The 25,105-nt window shown below is 38.2% G+C and overlaps 2 protein-coding genes across 3 annotated transcripts in view; one reads left to right on the plus strand and one right to left on the minus strand.

The window, feature by feature from the left end:
* Nucleotides 1-1,001: 1,001 nt before the first annotated feature.
* SLU7 (SLU7 homolog, splicing factor) lies at nucleotides 1,002-24,190 on the minus strand. Of its 2 annotated transcripts, none has more exons than XM_072630887.1 (16): nucleotides 23,946-24,190; nucleotides 16,841-17,022; nucleotides 16,593-16,746; nucleotides 16,087-16,167; nucleotides 15,615-15,779; nucleotides 15,069-15,137; nucleotides 12,813-12,860; nucleotides 8,980-9,111; nucleotides 8,590-8,687; nucleotides 8,380-8,447; nucleotides 7,869-8,008; nucleotides 7,352-7,513; nucleotides 3,339-3,443; nucleotides 2,345-2,416; nucleotides 1,831-1,944; nucleotides 1,002-1,317 (listed from the first exon to the last, which is right to left on the minus strand). In XM_072630887.1, the coding sequence occupies exons 2-16, from the start codon at nucleotides 17,008-17,010 to the stop codon at nucleotides 1,135-1,137; spliced, it is 1,761 nt and encodes a 586-aa protein (XP_072486988.1). In that variant the 5' UTR covers nucleotides 17,011-17,022; nucleotides 23,946-24,190; the 3' UTR covers nucleotides 1,002-1,134. The 2 variants fall into 2 exon arrangements, with proteins under 2 accessions (XP_072486988.1, XP_072486989.1); XM_072630888.1 differs by having other exon boundaries at nucleotides 16,841-17,475; nucleotides 23,946-24,089.
* PTTG1 (PTTG1 regulator of sister chromatid separation, securin) overlaps nucleotides 24,093-25,105 on the plus strand; it is a 44,080-nt gene continuing 43,067 nt past the window's right edge. Inside the window, exon 1 of the mRNA XM_072630889.1 lies at nucleotides 24,093-24,529. The gene's annotated coding sequence lies outside the window, so the exon portion shown is untranslated. The remainder of the gene's footprint in view (nucleotides 24,530-25,105) is intronic.

A 25,105-nucleotide genomic window follows, 5' to 3' on the forward strand; every position in this document is an offset into this window, starting at 1 on the left:
TTGAATGAAATAAATAGGACAAGGAAAACAGCCTCAGACTGTAACTAAATAATAACGTAAACTTTTTAAAAAAAGGAAACTGAATTCTAAATAACTGCAATGAAAAAATCCTGGTCTCAGAGAACTGATAATGAAACATATTTCTTTTTTCTCAGTGGAGAAGTGAGGAGACTATGAGAACAGAAATTTTCATTCATTTATATGCGATTGATGTATTGTTTATTTTGGCTTAACTTTTCTTTTTCTGTAATGGGGGAGGGCTCAATGCTGGGGTGGAAAGAAATTCTACCTGGAAATGCTGTGTGATATAAACAAAAAGGTATCAATAGAATTTCTTTTTTAAAGGTCTAAGCTTAGGGCCTCGGAAAGGACACCTGGTCCCAGCAAAGGCAGTAATATAGTGGGAAAAGCACTGGATTTGGAACTTAAAAAGATCAAAATTTGAGCATTAGCTCTGCAGATTACTAGCTGTGTGACCTTGGGTAAATCGCTGAACCTCTTGGAGCTTCAATCTCCTCTATAAAAGGGGTAGGAGATTGCACTAGATGATCTGCAGGGTTTCTTTCAGTTCTACATCTGATGCTACTCCATACAATATTACCAACCACAATTCCAAAAGACTCATGATGAAACAGAGAGCCAGTGAACTCCAAGACTGTAGATAGAAACATTTTCTCTTTCTTTTCTTTCTTTCTGGGCATGGTTAATGCAAGAATTTATTTTGTTTGATATCTTTATTTGTAACAAGTTTTTCCTGCCTTCTCAATGAGGGGGAGGAAGGGGGAAGTAGGAGAAGAATTCAGAACTGAAATGAAAATAACATTGAATATTATAATTATTAAGACTTTAAAATAAGAATTAAACCTCCAAAAAAATCATGATACTGATTTCTTGAAATCAATTGTTGAAAGCAGCTTGCAGTGAATGAATTAAAAGTTCTAGTAAACATCTCCATAATATACTGCTTGCTGGTTTTTCTCTCTAGAGTGGAAAGCAACGAATTGATGAAAGAGTTCCAGAAATTTATTTAAAAGACAGTAAGAAAAACAAATGTGGATTTTTCCATCTTTGTTAACCAAGAGACAATAAAGAATATATACAAGTGAAATGTTCTAAATCTCCTTCTATGTCACGTCACTGTTGTCCAAGGAAAGAAGCCATGGGGTCATCTGGCCTCTGGCGTTTCATCCTGTATGCCTCCATTTCCTCTTCTGTAGGCTCTCGGGCTTCATACATACTATTGTAGGGCCTCTTCCTCTCATCTAGCTGCATGACCTCCTTGACATGGAGGAGGCGGGCCTCCTCAGCATTTAGTGCCTAAATGGAAAAATAGAGAAGAAATGAATACTGGCACTCTCAGCATGAGTCTACTTCCCAGTAGTGGCATGGCAGAATGGATGCAGCACTGAGCACTGTGAATCAAAAACCATTCAGCTGGCAGATCTGAAGGAGTTCTTCAAACAATAACTGGAACCAACTATTATTCAGCTTGCCATATGATTTTACTTTGTGAAAATCAATTCTCATTATGAATTTTTCCATTTGTTTCAGCAATTTTAGTCACTTTTAATGCATTTTTACTAAATGACAAAGAGGAAAAGAATTTGTTTTTCTAGTATGTTTTCCTAGGCTTGGCTTCAGGTGGAGATTTAAATACTACACTTTAAGGTCAATGATTCAGATTGCTTTAGACAGCCTAGAGACAGTGGGCAAATTTCATTTGTAAACATTCTAAAATTTCTGAGGTAAGGCCTTTATAAAAAGCACCCCCTCTTAGGAATGAAGTTCAGGAGATGCTTCAAGGGCAGTGAGGTCAAAGTCATGAAATACCTTCTTCAGTTTTTCATGTTTCTTCTTTTCTTCACCCTCACTGTCAGAGCTACTCTTCCTGTGTTTCTTCTTCTTTTTCTTCTTCTTCTCTTCTTTCTGTTTCTCTTGGTGAAGCTTCAAGAAAGGATTAAGATGTAGGATTAATGGTATATGATATTGTATAATACACATTTGATGTTACTAATTCATAAAATGAAAGTAATTTTTAAACAATAAAACTGAAAATGTTTTGGGGAAAAAAAGTATATGATGAAGTCAAGTGACCTCAGTTTGAATCTGGCTGGGCAGGTTCTTTAACCTTTTATGAGCCCTAATTTCTTTACTGATAAGATAGTAATACTTGCATGAATTACTGCACATCTGCTGTGAGAAAAGCGCTTTGTAAATTATAAAGTGCTACATAAATGTGAACTGTTATTGTATGCTCATGAGTATCAAACATTCATTTCCACCACTGATTTATAGCTTGTAAAGAACACTGGTAACCTGTAAAATGAATAGGGCCATGGCCTACCTCCATTAGAGTTTTTGGTCTGCTTGTGTGCTCTTCTCCCACAGCATCATCAGGAATATACTCATCTGCATTCTGTTTAATTAAAAAGGGAAACAAACTGAATTCAACTGGTGCATTATAATGAGCAAACATCATGAGAAAAGGTACTACCCACATCACACCCACCTAAGAAGGGAGTGTTTTGGATATGTTTGATTTAAAGCTATGCTACAGTGGAACAAGCCCTACACTACAGCCTGGGAGGGCACATATTAGAGCAGAGGTATCAAACTCATGCCTACAGAACTCCTGAGTGTGCCTGGAACTAAGTTAAAATGTAACTGGGAGATTTTTAACAAAAAAAAAAGATACGTAACACAGAAAATGTCAGTTTGTGGTTTTCTAAGTCTGTATACAGTGGACACGGATCCAGATCTTTCTATCTGAGCTTGACCCCTCTGCATTGGGACTGCCCCCGCCTCTTGCATATATGACCTTGGCAAAGTCATAAATACCTTGAGCTTCATAGCTGTAAAGTATGGATATTAACACTCACATGAACATATTTTGTAATGGCTAAATATTAATATTCCATTACGGAATATTAACTAATCATATCACTGTTTCTCAGATCAGGATAGGGATTTGGATTGGACTTGTGGTTTCAGTGGTGTAGAGAACTACTAACTACTAGGTGAGGTAATGCCTTCTACCAATCCAGGCAGGCATTGTCACTACAACTCAATAGTCTTAGAGAGTTGTCTGAGAGCACTGAGTGGTTATATGACTTGCCCAGGGTCACAAAGCCAGGATGTTTCTGAGGCAGGACCTGAACCCATGTTCCCTGCTTCAGACTTGGCTATCCACTAATAACAACCTGCATCTTTTTAAAGATCAAAAAGTAGTTTTCTGAAAAGAATTCTAGAAAATATAAAGACAGGCAGTCAGAAGAAGGAGTGACCCTAATATTTAATAGTAATCAATCTGCAGTGTTTCTAGAAAAAGGAATACTCACAGCGATTTCCTTCCCAGCTTCTCCAGTACAGTAGGAAAACTTGACAAAGGAGTGACAGCACTTGTACCCCCATCTACCTTCTTTCCAATAGGAACCCCAGATATGCTATAGATGAGAAAGATATTATTGAAAAATAAAATATATGCTATTTTAAAATATCCTGGTGAAATTTAAGAGCATATATGAAGCCTCCAGAACAGTTTAGCAAGAGGGAAAAATGGAGGCAGATCAGGGTTAGATCTTTTTTGCACAGTTTTTACTGTTTACTTTTGTAAAAAGTTTCTGTTTATGTTCAAAGATGACCTAATAAAACTTCATTAACTTGGGCTAGACTAAAGTTAATTTCTGCTTAGCAAACTGTTTCTATACCAACAGGAAAATCAATAATATTTTACTGAATATCTGAAATGGCACCAATTTTGAAAATATTCTCAGCTACTTAAGAAGCACTCATTCTAACTTCTGTGAACCTTAGTTTCTTTATCTGTCAAATGGGGATATTAATACCTGGCTTACATACTTCACAGGGTTAGGAAAAGACAACAATGGATGTGAAAAAGTTTAGAAAAAACAAAGTCTTGTACAATTGTAACTTGTAACTTAGCAATCCCATTCCTCTATTGCAATGGATCTTCCCAATGTCATTAATGATATAATCATTGCTAAATCAAATGATTTTTGTCCTTTCTACAGCCTCTGGTATTACTGGACCATCTCCTCCTTCTCTATGCCCTCTCTTCCCTAATCTTTTGTGACAGTACATTCTCATGTTGTTTTTCTTTCTTCTTCTGGGCTGACCTACTATACCCACTGCTTGTTCTTCATCTTTCTACTTCCTCCTAAATGTGGGTGTCCTTTAAGGTTCTGTTATTAGCCCTCTTTTCCAATTTCGAGATGACTTCATCTAGTCCCATGGTTTCCACGATCAGTTCTATGCAGATGATTCCCAGGGAATCATAGACTCTTGGAGGTCCCATCTACTAGTCTAACTCTTATCTGAAAAGGAAAACTATTCTGCCAAGTGTCACCCAGCCTTTACTTAAACATGTCCGCTGAAGAGGACCCCTTTTTACTCAGTTCATTTCACTTTTTGACAGTGCTCATCATTAGGAAGCTTTTCCTTGTATCAAAGCAAAATCTGCTTCTCTGCAACTTCCCTGCATTGCTTGTAGCTCTAACTTCTGGAGCCAAGCAAATAAATCTAATCTCTCATCTATGTGACAGCCCTTAGAATCCTCCTTGAACATGTCTATTATGTTCCCTAAACTTCCTGTCAGGTCTCACTCCAACCATCCTTTTTCAGGTCCCCATCTATCTCTAGACTATTAGCACACATTTCCAATTGGTCTTCTTGGCTCCTGGACATCGCCTTTTTAATCCATCCTTCACACTGTGCCAAATTACCTTCCTAATATGTCACTTTGGTCACATCACTCCTCTACTTAAAGACCTTCCCCGGCTCCCTAATTTTTTAGATAGGCAATAGACAAAAGGAGAATAATCAAGATGATAAGATGACTGGAGACCATGAGATGTAAGGATTAAATAAGGAAACTGGAGATGTTAGCTTTGGAGAAAAGTAAAGGTAGAAGAGCTATGATAGCTGGGTCTAAATATTACAAAGTTCATCATATAAAAGAGGGGTTCGATTTCCTCTGCTCCTTTCCAGAAGAAAGAACTAGGAGTAATGGGGAGAAGCTGCAGAGCAACAGACTATGACATGATATAAGTAAAAATCTTCCTAATAATTAGAGATATCTAAAAGTAGAATGAACGGCATGGGGAGATCCATCAGAAATAAAATTAGCCCCCCTCACACAGCATTTTAAGATTTGCAAAGTGCTTTACATGTGTTATATTACTGGATCTTCAGAACAACCTTGTGAAGTAGGTGCTATCATCCCCACTTTACAGATGAGAAAACTTGCCCAGGATTGGTTACATGGTTTGGAAGTATACACAGCAGGATTTGAACTTAGGTCTTCCTGACTTCAGGTCCAGAGCTCCACCCAATATGACACGTGGTTACCTTTTTTATGAATATAGATTTTACAAACTTTAGTTATCTAATATCAGTTGAGCCTAAGACAATCCTCTTACTCCTCTCCAACTGATTCTCTAACCCCTCCTCACAGAAGGCTGTTTCAAAACCTCTCAAGTCACAAGTCCCTCACACTCTCCTCTTCTCCTAGCTCGGGATCACACTTCTAAGAAAAAAAACTAAAAAAAGAAAATTTTCTTCTAAGAAAAGAGACTATTCTCCATGAGTTCCTTCCTCTCCCCTTTTCCACATCTTAAACCCTCCTGATAGTTATCCTTTATTCTAGTTTCTGATGAAGAGGTGATGTTTCTCCTCCACAAAGCTAACTCTTCTATATATACCTTTGATTCTTCCTTTTTCTGTCTTCTGAATATTGTTCCCCCAATCATCTCTTCTTTCTAATTATCTCTTTTCCCCTATATACTGGTTCCTTATTTGCTTACTCGATCCTATCATCCATCACTTTGGGCTGTCATCTTATACCTCTCCTCCCTTTGATAGATGAACTAGAAAAAGCTGTCAACATCAGCTGCTCCCACTCTCAGTCTCGTCTCAACCCTTTGCCATTCGGCTTTTGACCTCATCATTCAAATGAAATTGCTCTTTCCAAAGTTACGAGTGTTCTGTGACCATAAACTTTGATGGCCTTTTCCCAATGCTCATCTTTCTTGGCCACTTTGAAGCATGACACTGCATCATTCTCTCTGCCTCAAGGCTCTCTCCCCTTTGGGTTTTTGTGACACTGCCTTTCTTGGATTTCCTATGTCAGACTGCTCCTTCTGACTCCTTTGGTACATCATCATCCATATCATGCCCCCTAACTGGATTGTACCTCCACAGTCTGTGCTGGGTCATCTTCTATTCTCTCTTTACTTTCTTATTAGATGACCTCTTCAGCTCCCCTTGGGTTTCATTATCATCTCTTAGCAGATGATTCCCTGTTCCAAGTATGTAGCCTCAGCCTCGCTCCTGAGTCCAAACTACCTACTTACTAGTTATTTCAAACTGGAGGTTCTGTGGGCATCTCAAACATGACAGGTCCAAAACTGAACTCATTACTCTTTCTCTCTAAATCTGTATTTCTTGTGGACTTCGTGGCCAAGAGTACTGCCATGCTGCAAACCTCCTGGGTTCTAACTCCAAAATTATCCTGGAGTCCTTATTCTTCCACTCCCTACATATTCAATCAGTAGCCAAATCTTTTAATTACTACCTCCATAATAACTCCTGCACCTGGCCCCTTTTCTCTACGCACTAGTTTAGTGCCCTGAACGCTTTTTGCTGAGACTACTACAAGAATCTCTTACTTGGTCTCCCTGCCTCAAGAATCTCTCCTCTACAATCAAACATCCTTCCCAGCTGTCAGTCAGTTTTTACTGAAGTACAGGTCTGACTATATTACCACCATAACTCACTCAAAATGGCTTCCTATGAACTCCAGGATCAAATATAAGCTCCTCCGTTTAGTTTTTGAAGTCTTTCACCATCTGGCCCCGACATTATTATACATTATTCTCCTTCCCACATTCTACAGTCCAGGCAAACTGGCCAACTTGCTAACCCTAACACATAAGATTCCATTTCCTGTCTTTGCACCTCTGCATTCGTTATCCCCATGCCTGGAATATACTTCCATCTTATCTCCACCACTTATTCCCTTTGGCTCAAGTGCTATTTTCTACATCAAACCTTCCCTTATGTTAGTAAAATGCTGGTGTGATTGGGATCTCAGGACTGGCAAACTGGAAAGAGAAACAAGGATCCAAATGTGGTACGACAATTAAAATGTTGGGTAGGGCAGTCTCAATGTGTCAGTCTCTAATATGGGTTAATAAGTTTCTTACAGAGACATCTGCTACCTTAGACACATTACCTTATAGACATCTACCTTACAGACACATTAGCTAAACTAGACAAATATGAAAACCACATAAAGCAATAGCAAAAAGCAGTTCTGATCTTCTGAGCTTACTGTATGATTGTTGATCTTGACATCCTCTTCATATTTAGAGCAGGCAATAGCTCGCTCTTGTCCTTTGATGACTGTTCCATGTCTTGAATATTCCACATAGTCTTCTGTTTGAGCTAATAGTAACTCAGATGGGGGAGCATCCAGGTGTTCTTGACCTCCATACTGAAAAAGAAATTATGCCTGGTAAAGCATGATGAAAGGGTTTACTCAAACATATATTTAAGTCATCTATGTAAATCAGTGAAATCTAAAAAAAACTTTACTGAATTCTTCTTGAGAGAAAAAGAGCAATAGATAAAAGTGCAAAAGAAAGAGACAGGTAACAGCACTGAATTAAAGATATGCTAGAGTGCCATAAAAAATTATAACTGGTAAAAACACAGACAAAATGACAAACAAAAGCTAAGTTTATGTAAGTAAAAGTTTTTAGAATTTAGCTAACATGAAGCAATATATATTAAAAGGAATTTTTCCTTCGACAGTGTTGTTATTCAACTTCAGTTTTGGCCCAAATTACCTTCTCTAGGATGCTTTCTTTCTGTTGTTCTTTGAAATCTTCTTTCTTGACTTTAAATGATTTATACAGCAACTCCAGTTTTGTTGGATCTGCTTGGAGATGCACTTCAGACCCTTTGTCATAAGCTTCCCAGGCAAACACTAAAGTGAATGAAGACGTTGAAAAAAAAAGTTAAGTTATCAGCTAAATACTGCATTCAGAAAACATGAACTGAGCACCTACTATGTACGCTAGGTGTCAAAAAAACTATAAAGATGAATAGGACCTTAGTCCGGTCCTTAAAGGGCTTACAATACAGTTGGCAAAGGGGAATATTGTATTTTGAATATTTACATACATTATAAAGTGGCACTGGTATACTTTTGGCCAAGGATCATTTGGCTTGGGCTTCAAAAGCAAAGCTTAATTTTTTTTTGGCTAATATTTTCACTAGTTGGTTCATCAGAAAGTAGGTCTTTTCTTATAGGAAAAACCTTATACCAGCAAGGTCTAATTTGACAAAAATACTTACACTGTGTTTGTGCCATTGAAATGGTATCTCCAGTGTATCGAACGAAATTGTCTCCTGCATAACTAACTCTAAAAGAACAAAAAAAGATTATTTAATGAGGTTGACTTCTCAGAAAGGTAGGTTGTAGAGTTATTGACTCATCTCACCTTCAATATGAAATACCTTCTGACCCTGCAATGTGCACACAAAACAAACTTTAGACATACTTACTCATCAGGATTCTTTCCTGCATTGGCATAGGGATTCTCTCGCATTGCTCTTGTTTTTGGATCATAGTAGGCAGAATTGGGATCTAAATTTCGCAAGTACTAAAAAAAGAAAAAGAAAACACGAGGAGCATTAACATTTACTTGTAGAGTAAGAGCTTTTCAATCAAATGGTATACAGCTGAGAAAATCAGAGTACAGGATGTGCAGCACTGGGGAGGAAGAGACACGAATTAGATAAAGACCTCAATATAGTCACTCTTCTAGGATCTCAAAGGCCTGGCCTTTGAAATGTTCTTACTCCTAATAAAAAAATTCCATCACGACTATATCAAAATTAATTCTGACGTCTGAATTTTTAATGGGTTACAAATTAAGACAATGCAGAGCTTACTTTAGCAATGTCTTCTCGAATCCTGAGATTCCGGACTGTAATTCGTCTTTTAGAGTCAAAATTCTGTCCAGGCATATCAATATCATCTGCGTACTTATCTTCATCCTCATCTTCACTGTTATGGTCTCTTTCCTAAAATAGAACAGTTAGAAAATGATTAAGAAAAAAGTTTCAGTTTTATTTTAGGTTTAAATGGGTCCATTTGAACAATCCCAAATTAGTATCCATTAATAAAATACATACATACACACACACACACACACACACACACACACACACACACACTGTCTACTTTGTAGCATGCATGGTAAATACAAAGATAAAATGTGAGATAATTCCTGCCATCAAAGAGTTTACTTTCTCATGGAAGAAACAAGATGTATATAAATATAAGATAGGAACTATACAAGTGATTTCACTGGCACAGGTAACTTCCAGATGAGGAAGCTCCCTCCATCAATGTAGATCATCATCTTTTCTGTAGCTTATAGCCTTAAAAATTTGTTGAGCAGATGTTGGCTAACTACAGCTCATGGGTTAGCAACCTGTTTTTGTCTAGGAATAGTTTTTACATTTTTAGATGCAATAAAACTTTATTTTAAAATGTAAAAGTCATTCTTAGCTGTATTCCTTCTGCAACTCTGCCTTTTAGAACACCATCTTTCAAACCTCAAGTCAAGCAGTACCTTCTATATGAAGCCTTTGTTGAATCCTGGCCTGGAGCACCAACAGGTTAAGTGACTTAGCCAAGGTCATACATAAAGTGGTATGTGTAAGAATCAAGACTTGAACCCTGGTCTTCCTGGGTCCAAGATCATTTCTCTATCCACAATGCCATGCTTCCTCTCTTAAATTCAAAGTATATATAAAGTAAATACAACGTGATTGTATTTGTGAGGGTAATCTAGTAAATGGAATCAGGAAAAGTCACATGTAGAAGGTGGTACTTGACCTGAGCTTTGAAGGATGCTAAGGGTTCTAAAAGGCAGAGATGAAGAAGGAATACATTTCAGACATGGGAGACAAAGGCACAAATATGGCATATAGAACACTGCAAATAAGGATCAGCAAGCTGGCCTGCAATACAGAATGTCTGAAGAGGAAGAATATGTGAAAGAAAGTAATGAGTCATAGTTCTGAAAAGGTAGGCTGGACCCAGATCAGAAAGGGCTTCAAATGCCAAAGAGAGGAGTTTCTATTTGATTCTAGAGATAATAGGAAGCCCCTGGAACTTTTTGAGAAGGTGAATGATCTTGTCACCATGCTTTAGAAGTATCATTTTAGCAGCTATGTGGGTGATATCTAGAGAGGGAAGAGATTAGAGGTGGAGGGAACAATTAGGAGACAATCTCAATAGTAGAACTGATGTGGACCTGACCTGGTGGTAGATGAGTGGAGAGCAAGGGAAAGATGAGAGATGCTGTGGAGTTAAGATTGCCAGAACTTAGTAACTGACTGGATTAGAGATGAATAGTCAAGGATGAATCTGAGTCTGAGATGATAGTTTAACCCATTAGAACCAATGAGGTTCAAGATTAAGGGAGCAGAAAGAGGAGAGGCCCTGATAGTCCTGGGGGAATACACCCACCCACATACAAAGTGGGAGAAATGGATGATGATCCTTCAAAGGAAGCTGAGTAGTCAAACAGGAAGGAAGATAAGCATGACAGAGCAGTGTCATAAAAACCAAAGAAAAGAGTACCCAGAAGGAAAGGGTGGTTAATAGCGTCAAATGATGCAGAGAGGTCATGAAGGTTGAGAATTGAGGGGAAAAGGTCATTAAATTTAACATTAAAGAGACCAAGTGACAAAAGATCTTCGAGAGAGCAGTTGAGTAACAGAGACCAAAATAGACTGCAAGGAGCTGAGAAGCAGGTGGAAGATAAGAAAGAAGAGTACAGATGGTTTAGGATCACAAATGTACAGCTGGAAGAAACATCACAGGTTATACAGTTCAGCCTCCCACTGCAAAGATGAGGAAACTGAGGCCCAAGAGGATTAAGTGATTTGTTTAAGGTCAGTCAGGTAGTAAAATCTTGCTATAAAATGGAAGGGAAAGATAAATGACAATAGGTAGGTAGAATTTTAAAGATGGGGAGATTTGGTCACGTTTATAAGGATAAAGAAGGTTAGAAATTAGGGAGTGAGATGGGATGACTCAAAGAGCAACCTGCTAAAGGAGAAATGAGGAAAGTAGAGGGATTAGCATCAAGTAAAGAAAAAGATCATCCCATCCTCTGAGACTAGAGCAAAAGAGAACAGAATGGGGATGAAGTCGATATAATGTGAAGTCTGGAAATAGGCAGCAGAATAAATGTGACAGATAGCTTCAATGCAGTGAAATATCTGGCAAAATCAGGGGCAGAGTGGCTTGCAGAGAGAACAGGTTTGAAAAAGCCACTGTGGGGACAGCGATAGAGTTCATCAAGGAAGAGTGAAAGGACTGGTATGCATAAGGATCTAGTTGACTAGATAACATAAATATGCAATGGATCCATTCAACAGTCATGTGACTTCCTTTAGCAATATTCAGTAGCAGGCACATGGAGCAGAGAAGGTAGATGGTGAGGAGTGTACAGGGTTAAGGTTTGGAAAGGGATGAGTGGTAACAGGACACTGAGGCAAAAGATTTAAGAGGAGATGGCACTGTAAAGTTGAACTGGTTAACTAAAGAAATAAAATTATGAAAGAAAGTAAATGAAGTCAGAGAAATTGGGATCTAGGAAAGTAGATAAGAGGTTTTGATGAGAACAAAGTCAGGGATTAGAAAGGCTGAGACACACAAAGAGATAGAAGGATAGGAGGCTAGAGCTAGAAGAATTTCCTAATTATGGAAGGGGAACACTTGTGGATGATGACAATGAGTTCAACGGTATGATCTTTTCTGTGTGTGTGGCTAAGGTGAAGTGAAGCTAATAGATGATATGAGTTAAAGTAGGTTGATGAACTGGGAAGTGAAGGTATTTGAGGAAATATCAACATGTAAATCAAAGTCCCTCAGCATAAGGACAGGTGTTGGAACACAGAAGAATAGAGTAAACCAGGTAATTCACTTCTTGACAAAGGACAGAAAATTACCTGGGAACCAGCAGAGAACAGCCATCAGCTGATATACTGGGAAGGACTGAACCTCAAGATACTAAAAGAAGCAAGATATATCCCTATACTACCCAGACAACATGGATCCCCCTCTCCCCTCTCATAGCTGCTCTCAGGGTTGAGTGTTTTAGTGGGACTTCTGAGGTGGTACACCTAATACCGGATAGAACAGATGCAATGTCTTCTTGGGAAAGTCAAGTTTCTGTGATTGCAAGATGAAAGGAGTGTGAGAGGAAGTGGCCTAATATGAAGGAATTCTAAGTGGAGTCATAAGGGAGAAGATATTTTATGGAAAGCAGGGGAATGAAATGGGGGGTAATGTTGTTTAAGGAAAGCAGTAAGACAAATGGGAAGAAGTCCATGATATGGCTGGCCTCAGTGTCATAGAAGGATGGCTGAATGGGATATAACTCAGTTTAGCACCTGGCCATGTATAGGATGTTGAGGTGTTGTTTGATTTCCTCACATTCTAATCAATAGTCAGGGAAGAAGATATCTGTGGTTTTATTAATCAAGAAAGCTACATTTTAAACATAATGGCTTCCTGGAAATGAAAAGTTAATATATTTTTTTAGGAAAATACAACTCAGTTTACTACCCACTTAGGAATTTTCAAACTACAGGTACAAAGTTCATACAATCAACCTAAGCTATTCACCCCTTCTCCCCTGAGTCAACAGTAACTATGAAAATTCAATGTAGATCCAGTTATTTCTGAGGCAAAAATTTCCTACCGTTTGAGAATTTGGTTCTTCTTCTCCCCACTGATGTTTTGGGGAATTCTGCATTAAGAAAGAAAAAAAGATTTTCTAACTTCTGACTGTGAACATACAACATATACTATAAGACTTCTAATGTCATTAATATTCTCTAATCACATTAATATCTACTTAGTAACATATTAGGACCAATAAGAACTCTAAATACAAATATCACCACACATATTTTAACTGTATCACATTATCAATACAGTCAATACTATTCAAAATTGTTTACCTTGGACTTAAGCATTTAAGTTTATTATTTAGACTTATTATTTAGAATGCTATAAATTTTCTATGAAGGATTTATAGAAAGACAAGCGTAAGAAATGGAGAGGAGAAATAAATGTTGGTTGTAATATGCATCAGCATAATAAGTACCCAATAGATGAGAATGTGTATACATCAAAGAATAATCATTTAAATAAACACTACTGAGTGCATGTTGCCACTTTTCAGTCATTCCAGTCTTGTCTGACTCTGTGAGCCCATCTGAAGTTTTCTTGGTAAAGATACTGGAGTAGTTTGCCATTTCCAGTTCATTTTACAGATGAGGAACTGAGGCAAAAATGTTAAGTGACTTGCCCAGGGTCACACGGCTAGTAAGTGTCTGAGGCCAGATTTGAACTCAGGAAGATGAATTTTCTTGACTCCAGGCTCAGCACTCTATCCACTGTGCCACCTATCTGCCTTCTGTGCATATAACTCAGTGCATATAATAAACTATATTTGCTATCAAGTTCATGGTGTGTAGTGTTATTACCCAAGGAGGACTTGTAAACATTGGAGGCTCAAGTAATCAACAGAGATGTAATAATTTCTAGGTTTAATTGAAAGCAATTTCCAGCATCTATGGCAAAGATGGCACATAGGCTAGTTACTACTGTCATACCCTTTTCTCTGCTTGGAGCTACTGTCGGGTTTAGGATTTGCTGATGAGGCAAATACACTGAGAAGTTATCAAAAATACCATTCAAAGATTTTCATAGTATTTTATGTAACTACAAAAAAAAAGACCCACCTCATAACTAAATGAACAAGATAGCGGCTAAACAGACTGTGATAAAATGATGTGATAATTACTAATATTCTAACTGAGAACTAGGAATATAAAAAAACCTGGAAAGATCTCTAGGGGGGGTACACACTACAACCAAGAAAGAATTCTTTAATGATTCTTTATGCATTGAAATCAATTACTTTGAACATAAAAAGTAACCAAGCATGTTTATTTGTACTGATAGTCAATATTCAATTTTTAATAAAACACTTTAAAAAAAGTATTGGCTCTCATGCATTCCCCTTCCTGCTTTGTGAGTTGAGATTAGTCTCCCCTACCTTTATAGTCTTCAAAGACATTTATTCAACATGCTGTTCTATCTACCAAGTGCCTAATGGAAAGGAGTTGGCACCTTGGGATAGTACTTTTAAAAGACTCCAAGTCTTACCGTAGTAGGGTAACAAACAATATACCCATAAGTAGTTATTTCGACAAAGATAATATTGTTGAGATTATCTAAAGCTCTTTTTTTTAAAGCATTTAGAAGTAATACTGGATAACTGAAGATTTAGCAGAAATTTTCTTAAAGTAAGTGAGAGAAAGAGAGAAAGAAAGAGAGAGAGAGAGAGAGAGAGAGAGAGAGAGAGAGAGAGAGAGAGAGAGAGAGAGAGAGAGAGAGAGAGAGCATGTGTGTGTTCTGAATGATATGGGGAAAATGAAAAATGTATGGGTACGTAAACTAATATCCAAACAAAAGAGACAGATCATCTACCTTCCTTGTACTCTTTTCAGTAAATACAAAAAATTACTACCTCAGTAGCTTTTGAATTACAAACAGGTTGGAGATTCTGTTTATTTCATAATTAACAAAGACTATCATTTCCTTTTTGACATTTTGCTTTACAGTTCAAATGTCTATGTTGCTAATTGTCAGTTTTCTTAAAATCACTTTTAATATACATACTGATAAAAATGTAATGGGAAAATAATAAAAGCTATGAGACAGTTTTCTTGTTTTTCGAAGCTATAAGAGGAACTAAAATTGGATGCTATGAACATTTTGCAAAATATACTACTTGCACATGAAAGACTATAATTTTATGATCTAAAACCAAATCCTGTATGAGGAGTATATTATGGGCAGTTTACCTTGTAGCAAGGGTAAATAAACTTCTGCTAATACATTTTCACTGAAAAATAAACATAAGTTATTATATTCAATTACTTACCACTTGTTCCATTAACTTTCCTGAGGCTAATTCTTCCTGCAGCTTCTGAGCTTTCAGTGTACGTTTAGCCTATACAACAGAAATATCTTACATCATAAACAAAAATATGCAACCTTTTGACAAATTTTTTAAAAAATCCTAATAAAACAAATAACTAGCACTTTTACTATTTTACTATTTTCAATACAGTCAGAAAACTGGACCACATGATCGCCTATCAGCCTAAAAAAAATTATATTTATAAATGTAAAATGAACTACAACTTTAGGTAACAAATAATCCAACTTATCTATCAGTTCCTCAACTTAGGCACCAAAATTAACACCTAAAAAATGAAAGACAAAATATTCTTGCTGGTTGAGTTTAATGTCATTTACTAATCAGTTAAATCCACTATTACTTCTACTAACTTAAAAATGAAGCACATGCCATTTTAGACATAAATTCTCTGAGTTCATTCTGTTTTAATAATACAGAATATGGAACAGAGAACAAATGTATATTCACTCATTAGGGATTATAGAAAAATCAGAAAATTTTACTCACCAGATCAACCTTGGCATACTCTTCCACAATCTTCATATGTTCCTCTGAGTTGTAGCCATTCCACCGATCCCTTTTACCATCATAGTCAAACATAAGCTGAGGTTGTATATGTTCATCTGGTGCTATGTTAGTTCCTGTGAATTTGGCACCAACACGCCTAGGTCTCTGAAAAATAGCATATTATTTTATTTTTTTCTTAAATAATTGCATTTTAGAAGGAACTTTCACCTCATCTTTCTTTCACATAGATTGGAAAGACAACACCACCTTAGAGAGTATGAATGTTAGCAACTTTGCCTAATGACTGCTTTCCTTCATTTGGAATTTTCTGATTCTGATCAAATTTTCTCATAATACACTTCTGTTCATTAAAAATAACATTACAAAAATCTATTTTCATCAGTTCTCAGAGAAATAAAACAAGGACAGAATCTCTGGTAAGAGTCTCCAAAGCCTTCAATAAAAAGCTTACCTCAAAGCAGTCTTTTTTTTTGTGCGTCATAGCCCCACAATTTTCACATGCTCCTTTGCGGTATTTTGTAGTCACGATATTCTAAAATATGCAAACAAAATACACAGAATTGGCTCTATCCAGATAAATATGGTGAAAATAATTTGTTTTTAGAATGCACTCTTTAAGATGTTTCTCATGACAATGGTACCCTAAAACACTGAAAGATCTGACATCATAAAGTAAAATACTGTTGGAATAATCATTAATCTGGACTAAATTAGGGAAAAAAACCTTCAAAGGAAAACTGTCCAGGTGATATTTGGGACATTTACTATGAGGGAAAGTCTGGAGAATTTGGCGATGCAACTTTAAATAATGAAAGACTATAAGCTAATACTATACATTTCATGAATTTTAAATTTTAAAATATTTTTAATTTTTAATATTCCTTAAAATAATTTTTGGGGGGACATTTGTTCATGATTTAAAACATTTCTACCAATTGATACCTACAATTCACATACCTCTTTTACGCCCCTCTTATACCATTCTCCAGATGAACTGTACTCTTTCTGTTTCTCAGGTTGGGGTCTCTGATGCTTTAATGTGGGTCTTTTTGATGGATCTATATACCATGGCACAGAGGAGATGTACTGCGGAATATGAGGATTGATATCTCTGTGATGAAATAAAAATTAGAAAGTTCAACAAGGTAGAAATTAATATAAGTTTAGTTTAAATATGCTTTTTCAGGCAAACTTAAATCACTTACTTTCCTTCCTCATCTACTTCAGCTGGGGCATTACCCAGCTTTCTCTGTTCTTCTAGTTCCTTCTTCTTTCTCCAGTCTTCCCTTGTCATTTTCTTTGGCTCTTCCAAACCCATGTCATTTGATCCCCCTGGGGGGCCGGTGTTTGTTGCTTCTGCAACAGCAGCCGACATGGTCCTGGTAATCTTTGAGGAGGAAAAATAACTTAGATTTGATGGAGGTAGTCTTTCATTATATCATTTTTAAGCCACTCTTGAGTGCATGCCAATAATAATACTGGGGTTTTATATAATCTTCTGAATTTTTTTATTTCATAGCTCCTGATTCCTTCATACTCGTAGCACAGGTACACTGATAGAAGTCTTCCACTGATTTCGCATACCCCTAGTACTTATTATACGTATGTATACACATACACGTATATACGTGTATGTGTGTGTACTTGAAATATGAATCTGTACAAAAAAGTCTATAGGAACATAGATTTAGAGCTGGAAGGTATTTTAGAGATCATTTAGTTCAAGGCCCTGATTTTACAGATGAGGAAACAGGTCCAGTGAGGCTTGCTCAAGAAAACAGGTAGTAAAGTTACAGTTAGGATTAAAGCTCTGGTCCTCTTGACTCCAAGTCATTCTCTCCTTTAAAAAAAAAAAAAGGGTTGTTTTTTTTACTCTGAATTTAAGAAACACCAAATAAAATAAGCAAGTCCAGATACAAAGCAGAAGAGGACTGTACATAAAACAGCAAATCTCTTTTATATATGGCTTGATTTCCTTTTTAAATATACATGTAATAAACTCAACATGTTAATTTTGAAAACTGTTTGGCTTGTCTGTAATTATTTCTGGTTTCCACCCATTCTTTTCTATGCATTTAAACAGTGTTTCAATGACTCTCTTTACTTTGGTTTTTATTTGTTACATACGTTCCCTCATGTCACTCTCCTTATACCATGCTGCCTCCCTCCTGTCCCTCCTGCCCACCTCACCAAGGCTTGGCAGGAATTATCTTCTTTCTTTCTAATCAAAGCACCAAATGCACCTTTAGTCCCAACAAGGGTTTCTTTGTTTAGAGTCATTTTTTACAGGTATTTGGTGGGGTTTGGGGGAGCACTCAAGCAACTTCCTGCTTTTACTCAGTCATCTTGGCTCTGCCCCAGGGGTCTCTCTGAATGGTACATGTTTGTGTGGAACGGCCAAGTTGGCGAGAATCCTTACAATAATTTTAACAAATATTTCATCAATTCCCAGCATGTGTGAAACTTATTATAGAAGTGACTCCAGGGTTATTAAAGGGTAAGCTAGAGAAGCTCAATGTCTGACAGATTTACAAGCTAGAAAGGATTCTCTCATACAGTTCTGGAAACACGTTTTGGGACTAGCCTAGCTAAATACAGAAACCCTTTCATCAGCAGGTTGGCTACTAGCTGATTAATTCTTCGTCCACTATGATTCATGAAATAATGCTCCATAGTCCTATGAACCCTGCTTCTGTAGTGATGGTAGCAGAGTGGCAGAAAAAGGGACAGTGGCTACTAAGTACCACACGGGTTTTAGAAAATCTAAAAATACTAATTTAGCTGCTAGAACTCTCCAAGTATGAAATTTTTGTCCAACAACCAGTAAACTGACACAGTAGTGGAGGAACTGTATCACATCCATGCCATTCATGCTGTAAGTAAAACTCATAAGCATAAAGAAATTGTTGAGGAATGAAAGGATGGCTCAGAGATTTCTTTCTCCTTCGGGAGATGAATACAAAAGCTGGCTTTATAATGTGGTCAGACAACAAACATCGTTCCATGAGACAATCTGCTATATTGCTTTGGAGTGTTTACTATGCGCATTTGAAAAAAAAATCACCATGAATATAATTTTATGTGCCAAATCTATTTCAGACAATGTAGTGGTGAAAGTCTACAAAAAACTTAAGATTCTTCAAACCAAATTAACATACACTTTCATGTTCAATGACTTCAAAGAGATGACAGGCACAGCATAGAATAGTAAAAAAAAAAAATCTTGGAAAATATGATTCAGGATTAAGAAACTAAAGAATCTAAAGACCTGTAGATGACAAAGAAGCTTCATATCTGCATACCATGAAGTCCTTCTTTAATAAGAGACATAAAAGGGACTAGACTTGATGAACACTGATCATCATAATAAGAAGAAAACTTATCTTGGGAAGTAGCTAGTTTACTGACATTGTAGTCAATTCAGAATCAGTTATTTGAATGCAGTAAGATCATCAAATGAGTTACAGTGACATCAAACTAAAAAAAAGGATAAAGATAAGAAGATATTGTAGACCAAGGTTCCTTAACCTTTTTTGTGACACAACCCTCTGGTGAACCTATGGACCTCTGTTGGAATAATATTAACTTTCTCTGATAATAACAACTAGCATTTATATACAGTTTTGCAAATATTATCTCATTTTTATCCTCACAACCCTGGGAAGTAAGTACTTATCTTTATTTTAAAGATGAGGGAACTGAGATAGAGGTTAAGTAAACTGCCCTATTACACAGCTAATGAGAGTCTGAAGTTGGATTTGAACTCAGGTATTTCTAACCCATAGTACAACACTCTATCCATTTCACCACCTACCTGTCTCTATAATATAAAATACAACGGAAACCAAATATATTGACATAAATATATAATTTTCCCCCATACAATTTCGCAGATCCCCTCTCCCACCCCAATCTATCTAAAGGAACCACTAGGTGTCCATGAATGCCAGGTTAAGAGTTCCTATTGTATATAATTACAGCTGTACAAAATGGATTTATTTAAATTAGCAACTGACTGAACAACAGGAAAAGGATAAAAGATATGAAATGGTACAGATCTGTTAACATTTCTATAGTGTCTATTCCCATCATTAATGATAGTGGTACCACCACATTTGGACCCTATCACTAACTGATAGGCTATGTGAGGAAACAGAAATCACACTTATAAAGACAAGCTTGGGAAAAGTAACTGGACCTAAATAAACATTACAGAAGTACAGAAGAAATCTATACTTCAGAAATACAAATATAAAGGTCCCAATCAATCAATATTGGGAAATGCAGGTATTGTAATGAACAAAAGTGATCAATACAAATTAAAAAAAAATTAGGCAACGAAGAGATGCTATTAAATATCAATCCACAGATCTACTTTCTCAACTCTATAAAATCTTTATGAAAATTATTTATAGATATCATTGATGAATGTATGAAAAAGGAACAATTAAGACTTTTATGATTATTTCCTACAACAGAACATACTATCTGATTAAGATGTGTAAGGATGACAAGATTCTATTATACTGAATGACCATAAAATGACATTCCTTGGCAGCTTCAATACTTCTCTAAAAAGGTAACTTCCCTGTATATGTTATGATTACATAAGGTTCCCTGATAGATGAAACCACAGGAGATAACTTTGTTCAAGGAGGCTCTTAATATAAAGAACAAATATGGTAATAGGAAAACATGCAGGACAAGGTGTTCATCACTGTTAAGGAGGATATTCTCTGAGAAATTCAGATGTCAGGGAGATTTCCTATATGTGGAGAGGTTTTCCAGATCAGTTGTCAAAAATGGGTCGCATGCATCCCACAACAGTTTTGAGTGTTGCTGGAACCAGATTAAAATGTAATTGGGAAACATTTATCAAAATAAAAATATAATAAAATGGATATTACATTTTATAATGAAGTCACTATGTAGCCAGAGGGACCCTTATGTATGGATTAATGGTTTCCATTTCTTTTGAGTTTGATACCACTGCTCTACACTGTCCTGTTATGAAAGACATTGAGCTTATAGCAATGGGTCCCAGAACATTGCAAGTTTCATCAAATAAAATTCACAAACTCTAAAAAGAGATTGGTTTGGCAGTTTACAAAGAAAACTCAAGTGAATGAAAAATTCTTACTGCTCAGATTACAATGCACATTTGGATTGAATTAATGTGTCAGTATCTACATCCTGGAAAGGTACTGAAGATGGACAGCGAAGTGGACCCCACAACACAAGGGTACAGGACTGTGGGTAGAATTATTTTTGGGAAATTGCAGTTTGTTCATTAATTACCAGGCAATACCTTATCACAAAAGCCACAGTTTTTAAATCTAGTGATATTACATAACTTCAAATCACAGAATACTATGATTCTGAAGATTCTGTGCTGGGGACAAACCCAAGGGCAATGAGAAAAAGCATGTTTGGAATGCCTACAATGTGATGCCTGATCCTAAAGGACCAAGACTTTAGGAAACTTGGGTCCAAGTCTCAGCTAACGTCACTACCTAGATGAAATGACCTTGGGAAAATTCTCTCCTTGGGCTCCTTCGTTCCTTAAGTAAAAGTATTGGAATAAATGATCTCAAAGATCTAAAAATCAATGAACTTCTGAAGATGAAATTGCTGGAAACCACACCATATAAAATTCTGTTGAAAGAACTGGGTATATTTAATCCAAAACAGAAGACTTAGGTAGGCCACGTTAGCTATCTTCAATTATCTAAAAATGGCAAACTTAAGAGAAATGGGATTAGAGTTGTTCTGCTTGCTCTCAGAATACAGAAACAGGAAAAATGAGCATAAGTTGGTGGGACAAATATTTCAGCTTGATTAAAAAAAAAATCCAACAACAAATAAACTAACATTTAAAATTAAGGTTCCCTAGTAGAGTTGACTGTACCTTCTAACTTTCTGTCACTTAAAGTTCCCCTTAAGAATAAGCTTTCTCAGGAGACAGCGAGTTCCCCATAATTAATTCCTTCAATAAGCATTTGTTGAACATCTTTTTATGTATTAGGGACTAGGGAAACAAAGACAAAATAAAACAACAAAAAAGAAATAGCTCCTGCCCTCAAGGATCTTATATCCTATTGGGTAGAAACACGTATATCTAAAATTAATTGTAAAATATGTAGAAAGTAATTTCCTAAGGTGATCACTAGCAGGTGGGGCAGGAAAGTACAGGACAGACTTTCTGAGTGGCACTTCTACAGAACTTTCTTTTAAATTTTATTTTTTTCAATCAAAGAAAATACACCTTCTTTGAAAAAGAACGAAAAACCAAATTTTGAAAGAAGTAAGGTGACGGAGTATATATAGTGAAAGTAAGCAGGGAGTATACTCCATGTATGAAGGGTAGCAGCCTGTGTACAAAGGCACAAGATGGGAAAAGCAAAGTCATATGCTTGGAGAGCTGCAGAAATTGTACGACCACTTCTTGGGGATGGGACAACACTCCTGGTTGGGTACAGGTTAATCAAGAAGATAAAGATAATAACAGGTAGCATTTAAATAGCATTTTAAGGTTTGTAAAGTGCTTTACAACTACTGTCTCATTTGATCCTCACTTTACAGATGAGGAAACTGAAGCAGACAGAAGTTAAGTGATTTGCCATAGTTAGTTAAGGGTTTGAGGCTGAACTTGAACTCAGGTCTTCCTGGCTACGGCTGTCCTCCATGCCTGCAATGCCCTACTGATGGGGTGCTTGTGCTTGGACCCCAATTTCAAGATCACATTTCTCCCTGGCCTCAAAACACTATCCCTTACAGTTTTCTCCTCAGTTAAAGGACACTATGCCTAGTAATTACTCATGAGTGGGCCACTGTAAAACAAACTGTCTTTCCCCATTACAAAAACACATTGACCTCTGAAGAAATTCCCTTGTAAAAACAGGACTATTTTGTAACCACAGAATTATCATGTATCGATTCTAACGGTTATCATATACAATCCAGAGGTCAAGCTATAGACATCAACTCTCAAAGCTATCTTGCCACAGTTCTAATAGAACAAAAATACACCCTTTACAGAAATCCCTTCCCCTGGTTTCCAGCAGTGAATGACACCTGTGACCAAGGTAGTGTGTTATCACCCAACTAGCATATCTGCCAGATAATCCATTATTTTTCCTATATAAGCTTTAGTATCATTCCTGTTAAGTGGCAAGTTTCCTATACAATAAACCTTTGCCACTTTTATTTACTTAAAGAATTCTCGAATCTGTGAATTCATTCCAGAGGACCCTCTCCTGCACTTCCTTCCTTGAGGGGTCCCTGAACCCCTCAAACTATATCACTACTGCTTCCCCTCTGACCTCCTTGACTTCCTTTAAATCATAACTAAAATCCCACCTTCTACAGGAAGTTCTTCCCATCCCCTTTTAATTTCAGTGTCTTCCCTCTGTTAATTATTTTCTATTTATTCTGTACTGTATGTAGCTGCTTCGTATGTATGTTTGCATGTTGTCAGCCCTATTAAATTATAAGTTCCTTGGGGTGAGGGATAGTCTTTTGCCTCTTTTTTGTATCCCGAGCTTAGCACTGTGCCTGGCACAGAGTAGGCACTTTATACACGTTTAGTGAATTGGTACCAGGCCCACGTCTATACACTGCTCAATCTAGCTGTCTGATGACCTCTCCCCCCACCCAGATCTGGGGCTCTGGGAGTCTAGAACCTTCAGCATGCCCCGGTGTAATAGACATTGGCAATGGAGTCAGACGCTGTTCAGTCGCGTCTGGCTCTTTGTGACGCTCTTTGGGGCTTTCTTGGCAGGGATCCTGGACTGGTTTGCCATTTCCTTCTCCAGCTCATTTTACAGATGAGGAAACTGAGGCACACAGGGTGAAGTGACTTGCCCAGAGTCACACGATCGGAATCGGTAAGATGAGTGTCCCTGACTGCAGGCCCCTCTCTCCACTGCACCACCCAGCTGTCAGAAGACCCCAGTTCAAATCCCTCTTGGAACGTTTAGCAGCTGTGCGCCCACCCACCTTCCCTGGTTAGGATCATCAGTAAAAGGGGGTGGGGGTGGGAGAGGGTTTGATCCAGATGCCCCAAGGAGCCCCCAGCTCCACACCCACGACCCTGGGATGCTCGTCCCCTCACCCCGGGCCCTCCACCTGTCTCCGGGTCAGTTCTCTCCTCGGTTTCCAGGGCCAGCTGTATCTTCCGGCCCCGGAGGCCGCTGGAAAAAGAGTCAGAGAGCCCCTGTCCCGAGGCCTTCCGGACCCGGCGGGGAAGCCGTGAGCTCTGAGGGCCGTTCTCCCCCGACACCCTCCTCCCGGACGCCCAAGAGCACTCACCTGGGGGCGTCCCTGCGTCTGTCTAAGGGAAGACCCCAGAGGAACCCCGACCCCGACCCGGACACACTTCTACGGCGGCCTAGCCTTGTTTACATCCGGGAACTTCCAGGAGCGTCCCACAAGCCACTGGGGCTGACGTCTCTTAAAGAGACTGCGCCGTTTGCGCTCGCCGCAGTGTCAGATGCGGGCATGCGTAGTTTAACCTTCTTGCGTCCCGCTCCCTCCGCCCCTCCACGCCGCAGCCCGCGGCCGGAGATTTCAAGTTTATTTACTTAACACCGAAAAGCTCACTCTCCAGGAAACTCCTGTATAACTTAATCGCGAATGTTTTTGGTACCACTGGTAGAACCCTAGATTCTCTGAAGGCCTCGCTTGTGTAGAGGAGCGGAGGGAAGCGTCTCTTTATTCTCTAATACTGAGTCCTAATGCACCGCCCTGGCTGTGGATTCCTCGGTTGTCCTCCCTATTTACGTTATTTTAGTTGTATGGGCGGCGGATACAACTCCGAGCCTGGAGCCAGGCAGGCCCGTCCTCCTGAGTTCCAGTTCAGCCCCAGGGAGTAAGTAGCGAGCAGTGGGACCTGGGTAAGTCACCTCACCCTGTGTGCCTCAGTTTCCTCCTCTGTAAAGTGAGCTGGAGAAGGAACCGGCAAACCTCTCCAGCGTCTCTGCCAAGGAAACCCCGAATGGGGTGGCCAGGAGTCAGACACTCCTTACGTTGCTTCGCGGGGCCGCTCTGGGCTCGTTTGGGCCTTCTCGGTATTGGTCATATTCATTCTTTCAGAACAGCAGGATTCATTCCATTATGGTCACTCTTTGGCCATTCCCCAAACGGATGGGCATCTGCTGTCCAGTTCTCTGCAGCCACGGAAAGGGCTGCCGTGAATAGTTTGGGGCTGCGCCTATCCTTGAGGAACCTGAGTTGGTGCGTAATTTCCATGCTTTTCTCCTTTCCTCTGAAGCTCGCCCGTAAGCATCGACACCCCCTGCTGGGACACAGGGCTCTGCGTCGTGGTTCCATAGAAAACAGGCAGCCCTTTCCTCTTTGGAAGGTGCTGCTCTCATTTGGGGGAGGAGGAAGAAAGCACCTCGTGTCTAAAATTGGGCTTTAGGTCTTCCGTGGTAATTCTTCCCTTTTCCCCTTGGGTCCAATTCTTCCAC

The sequence above is a fragment of the Notamacropus eugenii genome, chromosome 1 (assembly GCF_028372415.1).
Source record: "Notamacropus eugenii isolate mMacEug1 chromosome 1, mMacEug1.pri_v2, whole genome shotgun sequence".
In the NCBI taxonomy this organism is placed as follows: domain Eukaryota; kingdom Metazoa; phylum Chordata; class Mammalia; order Diprotodontia; family Macropodidae; genus Notamacropus; species Notamacropus eugenii.